This window comes from Pteropus vampyrus, unplaced genomic scaffold (genome assembly GCF_000151845.1).
Source record: "Pteropus vampyrus isolate Shadow unplaced genomic scaffold, Pvam_2.0 Scaffold97, whole genome shotgun sequence".
Taxonomy (NCBI): Eukaryota; Metazoa; Chordata; class Mammalia; order Chiroptera; family Pteropodidae; genus Pteropus; species Pteropus vampyrus.
Window position 1 is genome coordinate 6334148 of NW_011888878.1, and position 18686 is coordinate 6352833.

General features: G+C 33.6%; 1 protein-coding gene and 1 pseudogene across 6 annotated transcripts in view; one reads left to right on the forward strand and one right to left on the reverse strand.

Moving 5' to 3' along the window:
• Positions 1-18686, reverse strand: part of TRPC1 (transient receptor potential cation channel subfamily C member 1) — a 90265-nt gene that overhangs the window by 36789 nt on the left and 34790 nt on the right. For 5 of the 6 annotated variants that reach the window (XM_023533159.1, XM_023533162.1, XM_023533161.1 and 2 more), the window contains 3 exons: positions 13358-13489; positions 10846-11041; positions 3151-3505 (listed from right to left, as the gene is read on the reverse strand). In XM_023533159.1, the coding sequence (XP_023388927.1) occupies positions 3151-3505; positions 10846-11041; positions 13358-13489 (683 nt within the window). The remainder of the gene's footprint in view (positions 1-3150; positions 3506-10845; positions 11042-13357; positions 13490-18686) is intronic. The other variant, XM_011364447.2, reaches the window with a different exon arrangement.
• LOC111742600 lies at positions 17988-18103 on the forward strand (annotated as a pseudogene).

An 18686-nucleotide genomic window follows, 5' to 3' on the forward strand; every position in this document is an offset into this window, starting at 1 on the left:
TTCTCTTTCATTTTATATTTTTTCTAGTGTCTCATTCATGTACATTGTTAATTCACACATTGTTAACTCAAGCTTAGACTTCCTCTTGAGCTCCAGACTAGGTATTCGACAGTCTGATTGACATCTCTTTTGGATATCTTGAAAGCTTTTCAATTTCAACATATCCAAAACCATGCTCAGGATCTACCCTCTCACAAATCCCTCACAACTATCTATGTTGCTTAATAATCTCCTTCTCCCTCACTCCCACATAATATGTATTTCCATTTCCTATTGGCTTTACTTTGTAAAATATCTCTCAAATCTGTACCTTTCTCTCATTTTCTATCACAACCACCCTAAGTCCAAGGTTCCATCAGCATTCACTGGAATACTGCAACAGCCTCCTTACAGTCTCTCTCCATCTACTCTTGACACAGCCCTACCCTCCCAACCCATTTTCCACACTGTAGCCAGAATGATCTTTTCAAAAGGCAAATCTGATCATGTCACATACCTAAAAACTTCAATGGTTTTCCATTGTTCTTAGTATAGTCAAAATTACTTAAAATGGCCTATAAGGTTGTCCAGGGTCTGGGGCAACATCAATTTCTATAGCTTCTTCTTGATTCCTCTTCCCTTGCTCTCTTTGCTCCAGCCTTTATTCGGTCTCTTCTACGTACCATACTTCCTTTTGCCACGGAGCCTCTGAATGTAACTTTGATATCAGCCTGAAGTACTTTCCTCTTCCAATTCTCCTAGTTCACTCCTATTTATCCTTTAGATGTTAGCTCATTCATTACTTCCTCGAGATAGTCTTTCTGATCTCCCCAACTAAGCAAAATGCCCTTAGTAGCAATTAGCTCATTTGTGATTTTTAATTTATATGTGTGACTCTCAAGTTATTGTGTTTTGGGGATGTGTGGATTTTTTTTTTTTTTTTTTGCTTTAATTAGACCATAAGCTCCATGAGTATTGGGCCATATCTGTCTCTGCTTGTGCTTGGATAAGGTAAGTATACAACATTTAAAAAAAAATATTTTTATAGTAGTTTCCTATTATATTCTAACAGTGAAAAGTTAAGTAAAAAGAAACCAGCAATAGTTGTGCATTCATCAACATATTGTTTCATTTTTCCCTACCTTGCTATTTATAATTCAACCCTGCTTTTTTTCTGGAGGGCTAAGGAAACAAACAGGAAATAAATGTACAAAAGTCATTCATTATGAGCCAAAAGTCACTGTGCTCACTGCATGAAATAATAAATTGAACCAAATAGTGCCTTTAGACAGCAGGCAAACGATTCCTACATGTTTCCTCAGAGCACATTCAGATCTATATATTTAAGGAAGCCCAGAGTGATCTAATTACATAACAGGCTCAGAAGACATCCTTAGCAGGGTTTATTCAGATCTAAAAGTTTTAAAGCAGAAGCTGTGCTGAGAAAAGTAAAATAATTCGAGGAATTTTACTGGCTTAATTCACGTTGCACTCTTCTACTGAGGCAGAATATGGTTAGAAAATTAATCATAGTGTGTGTGTGCATGAGCGTGCACACATGCAAATGTGTTCAATAATGTTATTGAAAACAGGGCCATGTGATTAAAAAGAAATAGCCATAGTTTTACCATTATGAAATGCAGTGACAGCAGCATATTCATGCTATCCAAAGAGCGGTATGAGTTCAATGAGTTTCTACTCACTGCTAAGAAATATAACTTCAACTTGATTCCTGCACAGACTTGCGTAAACTGAACCTTATTTACAAAACAAAGAAAATATTCTTTCTTTCTCACTACCATTTAAACAATAGGTTATAATGAAACAATGTAAAATTTTCTTTATGACAATCTTTCAGGAATAGTTTGAATAGAGAGATGCCTTTCAGCTTAATATTTTTTAACCTATTCAAATAACAATATAAACAAATTTTACATTGGAAAGATCTACAACAATGCAATTTGGAACTATATATGATAAAATCTAAATTATTTTGTAAAATATTAAATTTTAGATAAAATAGCAGAAACACAGAAAACAGGAAAAATTAACAAGGAGAAATTATTTAATTCTCTTTAACCCAGAGTTTAGATGTGTATTCTTTTTACTTCATCTATCTGATTTTAAACATTAATGTATCATGGGTCACACACTGCTAAAAGTAAAACACTGATTAAAATCAAGTTACTTGAAATTAACTAATTTCCAGATAAAAATAAAAATCCTAAAATATGCAAATTATTTTTATAGCTGAAGGAAAACTAAGAGTGAACATTGTACATTAACTCTTCTCAAATTATTTAATAATTGAAAAAATCAAGAACATATTAACATATATGCTTTATACCATTGAAAAGACTAAATTTCAATATCATTTCATTCTATAGCAAATAGTAGAAAGATAAATGGGAAGTGCTGAGGTTAAAAACAGGGTTGAAGATCCAGAGGGAAATAAAGCAGATGTCATTAAAAGTCCATAAATAGACAATATGATTATACCTCAACTCCTCACCTCCCCCCTCCCAACCAAATAAAGGGTGAGGGCAGCAGAAGGTCATTTAAAATATTTATTATATAACATAATAACTTATTAAAAACAATTTTAATAAAATAAAATGTCATATATTTTTTAAAAATCTGTAATTTCTAATGTAATCTAGCTATCATTACAAGGAACTGATTTATAGAGTGAGTCACCAGGGAAGATGTAACTACAGAAGTTCATAGGTTCTCAAAAAGAGAACTAATAATATAACAAAATAGTTAACTCTTAAAATTCAACCAAGTATAAAATATATTACACTTTAAAATACTGAGAATAGGTTCATACTCTTATGCCAAAAAAGCAATGATCAGCAAAATCTGTTTTCCTGTTTTAATAATCATGGACAATTTTAGAGACCGAGAATAAAAACATTTTAACATGGATAAAAACTTCCATGTAATTAAGTAATATCAAATAAGAGCTCTGTTTCCTTATCATCAAGTTTAGGAATGTTTTCTTTACAAAAATGTTAGTTAAGTCTTCAATGATCATGGAAGTATTCAAATTCTTGCTGTGCAAACAGTGTAAAATTACATATTGAACACAGATGTTTATAATGCCACCAAGCAAGGGAACGTTAATGGGCTAAATAAAGGCAAAACCTTTCAAATGAACTTAATACTTACCAATAATCCAGAGTATAAGAAGATAGTCTATTCTTTCAAGGGCTGGCCCCATTGTGTTTTTCTTATCCTCATTGTAGACAAGAGAGTACAGGTTTAGTAATAGCAAGAATGTGAAATATGATGCTCCATGAATAATAAATTTCATAAAAGGTGTATGAATGATTCTGCCAAACTGAGATTTGGGAGCTATCAAATAGCAAAGTGACAAAACTGGCCAAAAGATACCAACTGTTAAAACAGTTATTATCTTCTTACAGGTAGGCTTACGTCGGTAACCTGACATCTGTCCAAACCAAACAGTGTTCAGGAACTGCTGGCAGTTAGACTGGGAGACAAACTGAAAAGAAATACACACACATAAAAAAAAAAAAAGAGTAAAATAAAACCTGTAAATAGAATCTGATAATACCATTATTTAATTGATACTTAGTTTTAATAGCTTTTTTTCTTCTAAAAAAATGCAATGCTTCACTAATTTATATGTCATCCTTGCACAGGGACACAATAATAGTTTAAAACCAATTTTATACAGTCCACACAGCTTTTTATTTCCTTACACGTGTAGATGTTAAGAGCATAACCTCTGGAGCCAGATTACCTAGATTCAAATCCAGGCTCTGCCACTTATTAAATGACCTTGAGTAAATTTGAATCTCTCTAAGCCTCAAATTTCCTATCTATAAAATGGAGATAATAATAGTATCTACTTCATAAAGTTCTTATAAAGATTAAATGTAGGGGAGAAAAAAATGGCATAGATGATAGAGGCTCTGTTCATCTCTCTGGTGACCAAATCAAAGTTGTGATGGAAACAAGGAGTAGCAGCAAAGAAAAACTGCCTGGGATCTAGATGAACAAGCCATACAACTAGGGAGAAATCCAAGAAAGCACTCTGCAATGGCAGAAGGTAGGATGGGGCGAGGACGCAAGGCTGCCCGGTCTCAAGCAGCTGAGTGAGATGGAGGCTGCAGCAGCGGCAGCAGCAGAAAAGCCTCTTAAAGTGGCTGTGTCTGCGAGTGGATTTTCACAGTGACGGACCTGCTCCCTCCGAGCACCAGTGCCCGACTGGCTGCGCGCAGTGGGCACGAGGGACGTACAGGGAGATATTGTCGGTGTGAGGGTCGAGGCGAGACTCACCCCGTACCGAAGTGCTAGTGGTATACATTGTTCCCTGTTGAGCCATATCCCCTCCCAGTGCACTGACACAGTGCAACCATAGCTGTGACCTCATCAAACTGGATAACAGAGGTCACTCCACCCAGAGGATTCCCTGAAACCCCACCTCTCCCAACCCTGGCCCCACCCAAGCCACATCCAGGTATATCCTCAGCAAGTCAGGTGAGCCTTGCTGAGCAGCGCCTAGACTCACACTGGAGGCAGCTGGCCTCAGTTTCTGGTATGGCCCTTTGAGGCAACTATAAGCACAGTAGATTGCTTGCTGAATCTTGACAGGTGGCCCCAGAGGGGTAGAGGCTTGGGCTAAATTTGGCCTGCAGCTGAATCCCTGTCAAGACTGTGCCACTGGACACCTACTTCACAAATCCACACTAAAAAGACCAGAAGACTGAGGAGCTTTGCTTAGTACATAGAAATAGACACGGAAAGGCAGCCAAAATAGGAAGACAAAGAAGCAGAAACCATACGACAGAACAGAACAGAGACCCAAATATAATGGAGTCAAGTAATCTAAAAGATGTAGAGTTCAAAACACTGGTTTTAAAGATGCTCAATGAACTTTTGGGAAATGTAGAGAACTCCAACAAAGAGATAAAAATGGAGATGGAGATTATAAGAAGGAACCAGTCTGAAATAGAGAACACATTATCTAAGATGAGAAGTATATTAAATGGAAGAAACAAAGGAATAAACAAAGTGAATAAAGAAGAGGATCACATGCCCTATCTAGAGGACAGGAAAGCCAATCAGGACACTCAAAAAGAATGGCAAGAAAAAAGAGGCCAAGACTATAAAGATGATTTAAGGAAGATATAGGGACACTATTAAGGCTCCAAATATTTGTCTGATTGGTGTAACTGAAGAAAATCAAGATGTTGAACAGCTGTTTGAAGAGATAACAATGGAAAACTTCCCTAAACTGGTGAAGGAAATGGACATAAAACCCCAGGAAGCTCAGAGGATTCCAAAAATCAAGGATCCAAAGAGGCCCACACCAAGACACATCATAATTAAAATGCCAAAGGTAAAATATAAAGAAAAAATTTTAAAAGCAGCAAGAGAAAAACAAATAATTACATATAAGGGAATATCAATATGACTGGCAGCTGATTTCTCAAGAGAGACTATGCAGGACAGAAGGGCTTGGCCAAAGATATTAAAAGAATGAAGACCCAGGATATACAACCAAGAATAATTTATCCAGCAAAGCTATCATTGAGAGTTGAAGGACAGATAAAGAGCTTCCTAGACAAAAATAAACTAAAGGAATTTAACACCACCAAGCCAGAATTACAGGAAATGTTGAAGAGACTTCTTTAAAAAGAAAAAAACATGTATCAAAAACAGGATAAAGAATGGTAACAACTACATTCCTATCAATAAGTACCTCAAATGAAAAAGAATTAAGTGATCCAATCAAGGGATGGAGTGGCTAAAAGGATAAGAAAACAAGACCCCTATATATGAAAAGGAAGGGGATGGAAAAAGATATTGCTGTGATGAACCTAGAAGGTATTTAAGTCAGACAGAGAAAGATAAACACTATATGATTTCACCAAAATGTGGAATTTAAGGAATAAAAAGAACAAACTAATAAAAAACAGACTCACAAATATAGCAGACATTTTGGTGACGGATAGAAGGGAGGGGAGTTTGAGGGGCTGGGATAATGGAATGAAGGCTTAAAGGAGTATAAATTAGTAGCTGACGGATGGTCATGGGGATGGGAAGCATGGCATAAGGAATGCAATTAGCATTAATACATTGGCTAGGTGGAGGGTCAAGGGAGGGAGGGTGCAATTGGGGGATCATTTTACTAACTATGTAGATGTCTAACCAATATACTGTATACTTGAAACTAATTAAAATTTTTAAAAAATAGATTAAATGTAAGTTCTCAGAATAGTGCCTGATTCGTAGCATACACTATTAAATATTAATTATTACTAGCTTACTTAGTCATTTAATTTATAAAGACTCATAATAATGTTTATGAAATTTCAAAGTTAACAAGCACAATCCATAAAAAGAAACTTCGGTCTACAAATACCAATGATTTCATTTAAAGAAACCAAGATGTCAAGATAGCAAAGCGATCAAAGTATAAATATCAGACATATTTATGATCCATGAAAACACCAAGAATTTAAAATGCACTAAAGATACTCTTAAACCTGCTTAAAACTGAATTCTGTGTGAGAAGTAAAGGAAAAATATTCTCAAATAAGAAGAAAAGTTTAGTTCAATTATAGAAATTAATTTATCAATATTTACAAAGCTGCTTAGTTTACAAATTCCAGAAGCAGTATTTTCTCAATATAATGCTCACATTGTGAAGTTAACTTAAGGATTCTGATAAATCCGAATACAATAATGTGATCAGGTTTGAAGTTACCAAAGTAAAGCACAAGTGGTCTTAATATCATTCAGATATCTAAATAATATGGTCAATCTTCTCTTTTAAAATGATTTACCCTGAGACAGATATAGTTTGCAGAATGCAACACTGTATTTAAAAAAAAAAAAAGGCATTTCTATTGTTGTTTGTTGTGCTTATCAAGAAATTTCCTAATATACTTTGCTTTTTTGGCACTTAAATCTTCATTCTTTATGCCTCTGCTCAAATTCAGGTGTTCTTAAGGAATCTTAATTTATCCTTCAAGATGAAATACTGGAGAGAAAAACAGCTTTTTCTCCCACCAATTACCCAGTTTAGCAGCATCCCAAACTTAGTGGTTTCACCTTTCCCCCAAATATCAAAGGAATCTCAGGACTATTTGCTGTCCTTGATATCTTTCTAATATAATGATGATTTAATTAACAGTAATGTTAAATATGTAATTGGAAAGACAAAATTTCAATGAAAAATATTTAAGTTTACGGTGGATTTAAAACATAGACACAAATTTTTTGATATTCCTCTTATTCTTACCCTTTGATTCAACAAGCTTCTAATTACTTTAACTAGTAATTCTGGAAGAAGTGATGCTATGTGATTTCTGAAGGTAAGTCATAAAAGGCCTTGCTGCTTCTACTTAGAAGAACGCTTGCTCTAGGAGCCATAAATTGCCATGTAAAAAGTCCTACTACCCTGAAGCCACCATGCTGTGAAGAAACCCAGGCTTCTTGTATGCACTCTGGTCAGCCCTCAGAGGCTTCTCAGACCATCTCCTCACAGCCAACCTACCACAACGGCCATGCCCTTCCATGGTTCCCGTTCTCAAGAGGCCCACTTTCTATGGACCCATCCACCTGAGCACCCAGCCAACTCAGCGCTCCATGTTTGAGTCCTCAGCTGCTGCTAGGGACAAGAGATATGTGTGAAGAAGCCTCCAGATGGTTGTAGCCCTCAATCATAAGAGGTATCTCCAGGTGAGACCCTAGACATAGTGAAGCAGGGATAAATCACCCTTGCTGTGCTCTTTCCTAATTCCTGACCTAGAGAATCCAAGGGCATAATAAAATAATTTTATAATAAAGCTATTATAAAATGATTATGAAATGTTGTTCCATGCCAGTAAGTATTAAGATAGTTTGTTATGCGGGATGAATTACCTGAATAAAGTTTACTATTTGGGAAAATATTATCTCCTCCTTTAATTGTATTTAGATATCTAGTTTAAAAAAACTAATTTACAGTCAGCTGATTTCTCAACAGAAATTTTGCAAGCCTGAAGGATTGTCAAGGAATATTCAAAATGATGAAAAACAAGGATCTACAACCAAGATTACTCTACCCAGAAAAGCGATCATTTAGAATTGAAGGAGAGATAAAGAGCTTCGCAGATAAGAAAAAGCTAAAGGAGTTCATCGCCACCAAACCAGTATTATAAGAAATGTTAAATAGACTTCTTTAAGAAGAAGAAAAAAATAAAAAATATGAATAAAAAATATCGCAAAGAAAAAAATTCTCACTGACAAAGGCAAATGCATAATAAAAGCAGTGGATCAACCAACGCTAAAGCTAGTACAAAGGTTAAAAGGCAAAAGTAAAAAAGCAGAAGTAGAAAAATGTGTAATTATGACAGTAAATTAAAGGATACACACACACACACAAAAGAGGTAAAAAATAATGACAAAAAACATAAACATGAAGGGGGCGAGTAAAAAACAGTAGTGATTTTAGAATGTGTCTGAACTTAAGTGGTCATCAACCTAAAACAGACTGCTATAAACAAAGCCTGGTATACATGAAGCAATGGCAACCGCAAACCAAAAATCTAAAAGAGATATATAAGAAATAAAGAGAAAGAAATCCAAACATAATACTATAGAAAGTCATCAACAAACAAGAGAAGAGAGGAGGGGAATATGAAAGGAACAGAGAAAAACAATCAGAAAACAATAAAGTGGCAATACACACCTATCAATAATTACTTTAATGGAAATATGTTAAATGTGCCAATGAAAAGACAAATGGATAAAGAAAATGTGGCACATATATACAATGGAATATTGCTCATCCATAAAAAAGAATGAAATCTTAGCATTTGCGACAACATGGATGGACCTAGAGGGTATTATGCTAAGTGAAACAAGTCAAACAAATACCATATGATCTCACTTACACGGGGAATCTAAAAATCAAAATAAATGAACAAACAAAACAAACTTATAGACACAAAGAACAAACTGATGGTTGCTGGGTGGGAGAGGGTTTAGAGAAGCTGGGTAAGAAAGATGAAGGAATTAAGAAGTACAAATTGGCAATTAAAAAATAGTCACAGGGATATAAAGTACAGCTTAGGGTGTATAGTAAAAAATATTGGAATAACTATATATGGTGTCAGGAGGATGCAAGACTTATCAGGAGATCATTTTGGAAGTTATATAAATATCTAACCACTATGCTGTATACCTGAAACTAATACAATACTGAATGTCGACTATAATAAAATAAAATTTTTAAAAAGCCTAATTTGTATTTTTATTCAACCTTAAAATAATAGAGTATCATCCTTTTAACTAAAAATATTACTATTTCTTCTTGTTTCTTTTTCTTTCATCTTCTTTAGAATGGAACATTTGGTTTTCTTCTGTGTGTCCTTCAGGGATATAAAGGTATCATTGGGAAACTGCTTTTTAGATTTTTCTTCCCTAGCCAGGATAACTTTGGTTCTTTCCACCTTTCTTTGATGTTCTTTTTCCAATTACTTAAGCTGATTTTGTACTTTGTTTTCCCTTTATTCTATCATTTTCTAGAATTTCATCTCTATTTTAAATTGTGGAACACAGAAGTAAATAAATTAACTTAAGATCTAGTCAATGTCTAGTCAAAATATATATGAAGAAGATTACATCAGGGTTTCTATTCCCTGTTTCTACTTATACAAATTAGCATGTATTTCCTTTTTTAAGCCACATAGATATTTTGTTGATTTATAGTTTATAGCTATATTGATCCAAATTCTTATACTTAATTTTTTTTTTTTTTTTTTGCCTATAAATATTCTACCTTAAGTAAGAACCTTGGAGTACTACAAAAAATATAGAATTTGAAGCCAGAGACCTGGATAATCAATATACTACCTAGGTAATCCTAAAGTAAACATCTTAAAATTCCTGTATCACTTTCCTGGGTCACAGAGCTATTGTAAGGCTCAAATATTCAACCAAGATAATAAAAAAATTCTGTTCATAGCACCAAAGGTCCTGTATTTTGCCCTTTTACCATTATCTATTTCAGGCTCCACTTTTATGTTACTGTAAATTTGATAAACAAGTCTTATTCTAACATCTATGATGATAATAAAATAATGGGTCTTAGAAGTAATACCTTAAAATACCATTTACCAATATTCCATACTATCAACTGAATATCATTGTCTATACATAAATACCCATGTTTAGTAAATTGTCCTTAAAATGAAATTTAAAATGAATATCTTCTTTCTTCAAGTTCTTGAATCATGTGTGTATATGGGGGTGGGTAGAAATAAGTATCTCCCTTAATAGGAAGGGATGATGCCAGAAGAGCCATATTCAACTTAGTTATATCATACACCCCTCCACCTTTGGGTTTCATAATGAATTAACAAATAAGAACTAGAAAACATAATACCTGATACCTTATTTTTAAACACAAAGGCACTATTAATATAGAAAGTACTATTATAACCAGATAGATAAAACAAACTATGAAAGACAAAACACAAGATGGAAACTTCACTATGAAGTCAATTACAAGATCTTACCTGTGTAGCTACTACTTTGTAAAATCATTAAATTAACATCCATATTATTATTATAATTAATATTAGTTGTTGAAAATTATAGCAACTACCACTGAATACTTGTTCAATGCTAGTACTTATTACACTAAATTCTTTAAACATGTACTATCCTTAATTAATTCTTAAAAGTAAAGCTCAGAAATATTTAATAACTTTCCCAAGGACACATAGTTCTATGAAGCAGAACCATGGTCTCAACCTAGATGTGTTGCTTCAAAGCTTTTGCTCTGAGCCACTAGACTACTGTGGAGAAAATAATTTAAATATATCACAGAAAATCTCATACCTCCTTTTGGTTATATTTGATCGCAAGTTTTAGACGACTTAAATTCATTCTTTCTTCTAGTAATCCTCGTTTGTCAAGAGGCTCATCACTAGATGTGTGGTTTAGAATAACTTCCAATTCGCGTGAATTCCGGGCTTGTGCAAGCAAATCTTTAGCAAACATTTTACATTGCTGGGCTAGTTCCTCATAATCATTCCTGCAAAATGCAACAATTGATTTTTAGAAATGTCATTTCCAGCTTCCAATTAAGCTATTTTCACTAGAACACGTTTACTCAGTAATATTTCCATCTTCCAATTAAGCTATTTTCACTAGAACACGTTTACTCAGTAATATATGATATCATCTTGTGCTGATCATCAAAGGAATCTACTGATGCATTAATTTTCCACAGCTTTGGAGAAAACTGTAACTCATTATGTTCCCTGTGTTCACACTGATAATCTTAGATAAACAACATGTTTCCTTATAAATACTGATATTCCTAGAAATTTTGATAATATTTGTTAACTAGTTCTTCACTTAGCTCATTTGCCCTTAATCTCTATAAATCTGGTATAAAACTTCCTTTTGTATTACTTATCTAGACAACAGATAATAATATCTTAATGCTAGCCAATAAAATTATTACGTAGTTTTTAACTAAAAGTTTTTTCTATAATAGTCTGTAATATGTTTATGCTATTTCTGACATTAAAGTAATATTCTGATTCATTTTTAAAGTGTTCATTTGAACAAAATTCAAGCTAGAAAGAGATAGTGAAACATGCCTAATAAAGAATTCTCTTTCAGAATCACTATTTCTTGAAACTTAGGATTTAACTGCTTGTTAAAGGCAGGCCTAAATCAATTTGTGAGAAACTAAGACATTTTAGTATATAATTCTATCTATTTTAATAAAGTAGATAATCCTTTCTTAAAATATCATTTACATTAAACCTATTTTTGAGTCTAACAATTTAAGAATGAAGTTAGAAATAAATAATTTGAGTCAAATGGACTTCAGAAAAGAATTTTTTATTCAGTTTTTGTTTTCTTAAAGGAAAAGGAAGGGAAAATAGGAAGATTTCCCATTGATTAATCTTTCTATACCACGGGGTTTTCCATTAACTGGCTGTAGAAAATTATAACTCAAAGAATTAAAAATTCTTTCTTAGAGGCTAATATTTTTCTCATCCATTCCTTGTATTTACTATGTAATTAAAATACATAAGAATAAATTATTGTGTTTCTCTAACAAATGAAGTATTACATGCTTCTTAGTCTAAGAACCTAATTGCAGATGGGAACATTCATCAAAAGTGTATATTATTACAAAGATATCCATGTCTTATATTGCACTCTTCCAGTATATACTTTGTCATTTCAAGTTTAAATATTTTAATTTATCCAAATTAAAATATAGTAGTTCCAAACTTAAAAACTTATTAACAAGTATTTTTAAAAATTTTTCTAGAACTTGGAGCTATTAAGAACACACTATGTATGCTGTAAAGGCTAAAAGAAATGGCAAGCTGCTTGTTGCCCTTCCAGAAAGTAGTTTAAATTTTCCCAGTCTTATCAAGTCACTGGAGGAATATAATATAAGACATGGAGTTCCAGCATAAGCTGGACATGAAAGGAAAGGTAGGGATAGGTATAACCTCTCCATAACCCAGAACCTCACAATAGGAACTGGCAAGAAATCTTGATCAATTCCTCCTTCTTTGGAGGGCATTAGGGATACTTTAACTTAAGGGAAAGTCTCAAAGCTTTTCCTCAAGTTTTCTAAGGATTTGTTTAATGTTTAAATCAATAGTTTAATAGGCTACTTTCCCAAAGCGTTCCTTCCCTCCATCTCCAACTTATCTCTTAGGAAAAATTATAACACTGATTCTTTGGGTATACAAAGTGCCAGAATTACACTTAATTCTTCATTTCAGAAGGAAACTTAGACTGGGTATTCATCCCTCTTAATTGGTAGTATTTTATTCTTATGTTTACATGTTATTTCTCCTAATAGAAACTCACCAGTGAAAAAGGGACTAGGTCTGCATGTGGAACATCCCTGACATACAGAAAACATTCTATATGCTTCTGAAAGTTATAGACTCTAGGAATGATGGGAGATAGGACAGAGAGCAGTTATAAATAAGTTTGCTCTTGCTTATAGACTCTAGGAATGATGGGAGATAGGACAGAGAGCAGTTATAAATAAGTTTGCTCTTGCTTAAGGTGATCACTCCCACTAGTCTGCTCACTGCCCTGGGATGCCTTTGGAAACAATGTTGACCAAAGCAAGGATTTAAGGGTTGTGCAAGAGGGGCAGAGAGCAAATGTGGAAGGAGTGATCTAAGAGAAGTAGGGTCTAGCCCACTGAGGAGGAAGGAAAATCCAAAGCAGGTGGCAGCAAGGTCTGGTCATCCTGGATCAAATGTAAATAAATATAAATTATAATCTGGCCTATGAAAACATTCAAGCTGAAAACAGTCTGAAAAAAAAGATATAATTCACAATTTCCATTCATTCCCACCTGAATTCCACCTCCACAAGGCTTAGTTCTTTTAAATCAGCACTAAGTTCAAATGCTCTCAGAATTGGATCCTCCTCTGTTAACATAATCAGAGCTGGACTGGCCAAACAACGATATATATCAAGACGAAACCTGTGATAAAATTTGATTCCATAATGTAAAATAAAATTATTATATACATTTGATTAGTATTTTTAATCCACAATTTACATAGATTATTATGAAATCAGAAGAAAATAAAACAAATATAACATACTTATTACAAGATAATCAGCATATATAGAAAAAGATTAAAAAATATTTTGAAGGAGCATTTGAAATCTTGCTCCCCAGTATAATATCAGTTTGGCTCAAATAAACTCTTATAAAAATTCAAAAAAAGATAAAATAAAAATAAAAATATTTGGAGGTATAAATATCAAAAAATTTTATGTCTATTGCTTTTAAGGTAATTGTTTTATTTATTTTCATAGATTCAAAACTTTGTATTCTACAATGCAACTTAATTAGAATTTTTCTATTCCTGAATCCAATGTTATTTTAAATTAAATATGCTAATAACTAATACATTTGATTATATGTGGATGATTATTAAGTGTTTCGTTCCCCAGTGGTGAGATTACTTTAATATGCTAGATATTATAACACATGACTCATTCATTCAGGTTATTTTTTAAAGATGTTTCAAATCTTAAGAATGAAATCATGCATTTATGAATAATTTCTAGCTCATAGAGTAGTCCCTTTACCTTCTGTAAACTAACATTCATATTCAATATCTAAATAAAAACAAAACCAGAAAAATTTTGTCATAATTCTTTCATTTATAAATATATAATTTTAATTTTTTAAATGTGGTAGATATTATATTATATATTTTTTCTTTTAAATATAAATTTAATACATGCTTATAGTTAAAAAAAAAGGAAGCAGTTTGGAAACAGGATGCTCCCTAACTTTCTTCCTTCCATCAATTTTACTCCTCAAAGTTAGTTACACTCAGATAATCGTGAATATCTTTCATGATATTTTCTATTCACACACAAACATAATCAGACATACTACGTAATGGGATAACTCTTTGTATGTCACTACATATAGAGTCATCTCATTATTTTTGAAAACTGGACAGATTTCCATTTTATGGAGGTCCACCAGATCTGCATTAATAGAAATTTAGGTTGCTTCTATTTTTATACTTCTATAAATAATGCAGCAATGAACATTGTTTAGTTCACATATCCTTTGCATACTTATGATATAGGGAAGAGGCAGGAGAAATAAATATTAAACCAAGTTGTATTCAAAGCCTGCAATGCACTGCCAGACCACGGAAAACCTAGAGAACCAAAGAAGATTCCTGCTAGGATTACTAACAAACTATTTACCCACGCCATGAAAGGAAGACAGGAAAACGGTCTTTAGTATTATCCTGCACAAACCCAACCACTCATTCCCTAGGCCAGACCACAGGGAACCTACAGAACAAGGACTGTGATTACTAACATGTCTTTACTGCTGCATACACATACTTTTCACTCTGCATACCCATACCATCAAAAGAAAATAGGGAAACAAAGACTTTAAACTGTAGTTCAAAGAAACTAAGAATGACATATAAACTGAATTCCTCAAACACTCGGAGTCTCTTTCATTCTCCGTCTCTGAGAGGACACAATGCTCTGTTTATGAAGCGTTCCTTCTCTAATAAACTTTTGTCTCTAACTCTGGCATGTGCTTGAATCCTTGCCAGTGACCAGTTAAGGATCCCGTCTCTTGGTGTAGTACTTGAGTCCACACTGAGGGGGGATTCGCCTCATCCTGCATCACTTAGAATTGCTAGATAAAATGGCATGTGTATTTTGTATTTTGATATATGTTTCCAAAGTACTAACAAGAGTTCATTTTCCCCATCTTTATCTGCCCTTAACAGATAAAAATTGAAATTTTAGAGTTGTTTTACTTGGAATTTCATTAGAAGCTTAAGCATCCATTCATGTTTACTATCTATTTACAATTCCATAAACTGTTCATTCTCATTAGCTGATTTTTCCAGTAAATGTTTATCTTTTTTAAAAATCAATTTGTAACATCACTTTATATATCAAAGAAATTAGCCCTCTGTCTAGTCAAAAGTGTCTTAAATACTTTCCCCCAGTTTGTTGTCTTTTTACTTTGTTTACAATCAAATTTTTCTACATGGAAATTTAAAATTTTTATTTAAACAAATTTATTGAAATATTCTTTAGTTACTTTATAGGTTTCATATCTTACTTAGATACAAAAGTAGATCCTGCATAACAGGGGTCCCCAACTCCCAGGCCACGGTCTGGTAGTGGTCCGTGGCCTGTTAGAAATTAAGCCGTATAGCAGAAGGTGAGTGGCGAGTAGTGTGAAGCATTTGCAGCTGCTCCCCAGCACTAGCATCACCACCTCAGCTCCACCTCAGACCATCAGGCATTAGACTCTCATAGGAGCACAAACCCTACTGTGAACTGCACATGCGAGGGAGCTATGTTGCATGCTCCTTATGAGAATCTAATGCCTGATGAAATGATGTGAAGCTGAGGTGGTGAAGCTAGCACAGGGGAGTGGCTGCAAATACAGATTAACACTAGCAGAGAGGTTTGACTGTGCAGAGACCATAATAAATCAATTGCTTGCAGACTCATATCAAAACCCTATCCGTGAGCGGCAAAAGACAATTAAAGTGCATCTAGCAGCAGGTTTTATAGTGGCAAATGAGTTGATGTACTTCAATTGAACAGCTGCATCTGGTGGCATCTGATTCTGCATTATGGTGAGTTCTATAATTATTTCACTATATATTACAATGTAATAACAACAGAAATAAAGTGCACAATAAATATAATGAACTCGAATCATCCCAAACCCCCTGCCCCTGGTTCATGGAAAAATCATTTTCCATGAAACCAGTCCCTGGTGCCAAAAAGGTTGGGGTCTGCTGAAGTATAATGCATTTTTATGAAAACAACATTTATGATTCCCAGTTAAGATCTAGCTATTCAATAAACAAGTACAATCATTTATATCTTAAGAATTTCTAAAGAGGTATTTGCCAACACCAATACTGCCCCAAAACTTCAGAAAAATATATATAATTAGGCAACTTATCTTTGTTTCCATCAGTATGTCAATATTAATTAATTTTATCAGATTGTTTCTAAAAACAACTTTTGTATTAACCTACATTATCATGTCTTAAATATATTAAGGATTAATGACAAAATCCATAGGAAGAATGACTGCTAGTAATGGTAGCAATCAATTGTGCTGGAGTATTAATGAAGTGCTATTGTATGGAAAGTATTTAGATATAATCTGACAAACAATGAGGCTGCCTCACTTTATAAAATCTATCATTTTTGATATTCAAAACATTATCAAAAGTATTGGTTGTATAAAGAGGTCAGTGATTCTACTACACAGAAATATGCATAAAAATGGACAAAATTATTTCTCAAAATCAATCATTTCAGGTCTCTGGAAATTATCTACTGAGAACAGATTATTGAAAAATTGCCAGAGCTGTAGGCAAGAATGGCTGTAATCTATGGTCTTCTTGCCTGAAGCTACTTCTATCACCTCTGCCAAAAGTTCAGTCAATGAGAACTGCAGTTTTTCAACCCAAAGCTGGTAAACCTGTACCTTTGTGCATAAAGGTTAAAAATCAATTCAGTGAGAGGTGAAAACTTACTGTTCTGCTGGCTGAACGGGTTGGACATGGTAGAGATGAACAGGGAAAACCTGTAGCTTTGCAAGACCAAGCTTGCAGTCTGAGTTGAGGCAAAAAGTAGACTAACCAGAAATTTAACAGGGAGATCTTAAAAATGAGAAAAGTCACAGAGGGATTCACAGATCCCTGGCTTACTTAAAAATTAGGCATCAGAAAATTTGGTAAAAAGAAAAAGACAAAGAACTCTTGAGAAATGGCTGCAACTTTGAATATATTCCCCAAGTAACCCACACATAGATCAGGAGACAGATGAACCCTCATGGGCTCAAAGTATATTAACGTAATCTCTGCCCAAATCATTGGCTGACCTATAAAGACACTGAAATGACCTTTAGGAATCAAAAACTGAAAAAAAGAATAAAAAACAAACAAACTAAGCACAGAGATCAGTGATTATATACCCCAGGGAGACAGAGTCTATAGGCCAGAAAAGTCAGAAAATAGAGACGGTGGAAATATTTCAAAAGTCATTTTATGAGACCGGTATATCCTGGTATAAAAATGAGACAAAGACATCATAAGAAGAGAAAGCTATAGAACAATATCCCTTATGAACATAGATACAAAAATATTTAACATATTAGTAAACTAAATTAGTAACACATAAGATGAATTATATAACACAACCAAGTGGGGTTTATCACAGGAATGCAAAGTTAGTTTGACATCCAAACATCAACTAATATAACATATAAATAAAAAGCAAATAGCATAGGCTCATCTTAATAGATGAGAAAAAAACATTAAAAAAAATCCAAAATCAATTCATAATTTAAAGAAACTTTAGGACGTGGTTCCATAGTGTAGTGGTTAGCACATCTGCTTTACATGCAGAAGGTCCTGGTTCGCACCCCAGTGGGGCCACGGTCCATGGTCTACGGCCATGCCACCATGAACAAGCCCGATGTCTGATCTCGGAGGCTAAGCAGGGTTGGGCCTGGTTAGTACTTGGATGGGAGACCACCTAGGAAGACCAGGTGCTGTAGGCATAAATAATAATAATAAATAAAAGAAAGAAAGAAACTCTAAAATCTAGAAATAGAAAGGAATTTCCTCATTCTTATAAAGAATATCTTTGAAAAATTTTCAGCTAACACCATAATTAATAGTAAAAGATGTCATTCTTTCCCACTAAATCCAGAACAAGGCAAGGATACCCATTCTTCTACCTGTATTCAACATTATGCTGGAGGTTCTAGCCAGTGCAATAAGGCAAGAAAATTAAGGCTTAAAGATTTGAAAAGAAGTACTGCCATTATTTACAGGTAACATAATTTTACACATATAAAATTCTTAGGAATCTTAAAAAAAATTTATTAGAATGAATAAGTGAGTTTAGCAAGATCACAGGATATAAAACCAATATACAAAAAAAAATCTATTTTATTTCTATGTACTAACAATGAACAATCTGCAAATGAAATGAAGGAAACAATTCATGTACAATTTTATCAAAAAAATAAAATATAAATAAATTATAAAAAAGAAGTAGAAGACCTATACACAGAAGACAATAAAATACTGCTGAGATTAATTAGGAAGATCTAAGACAACGGATCATATTCATGGCTT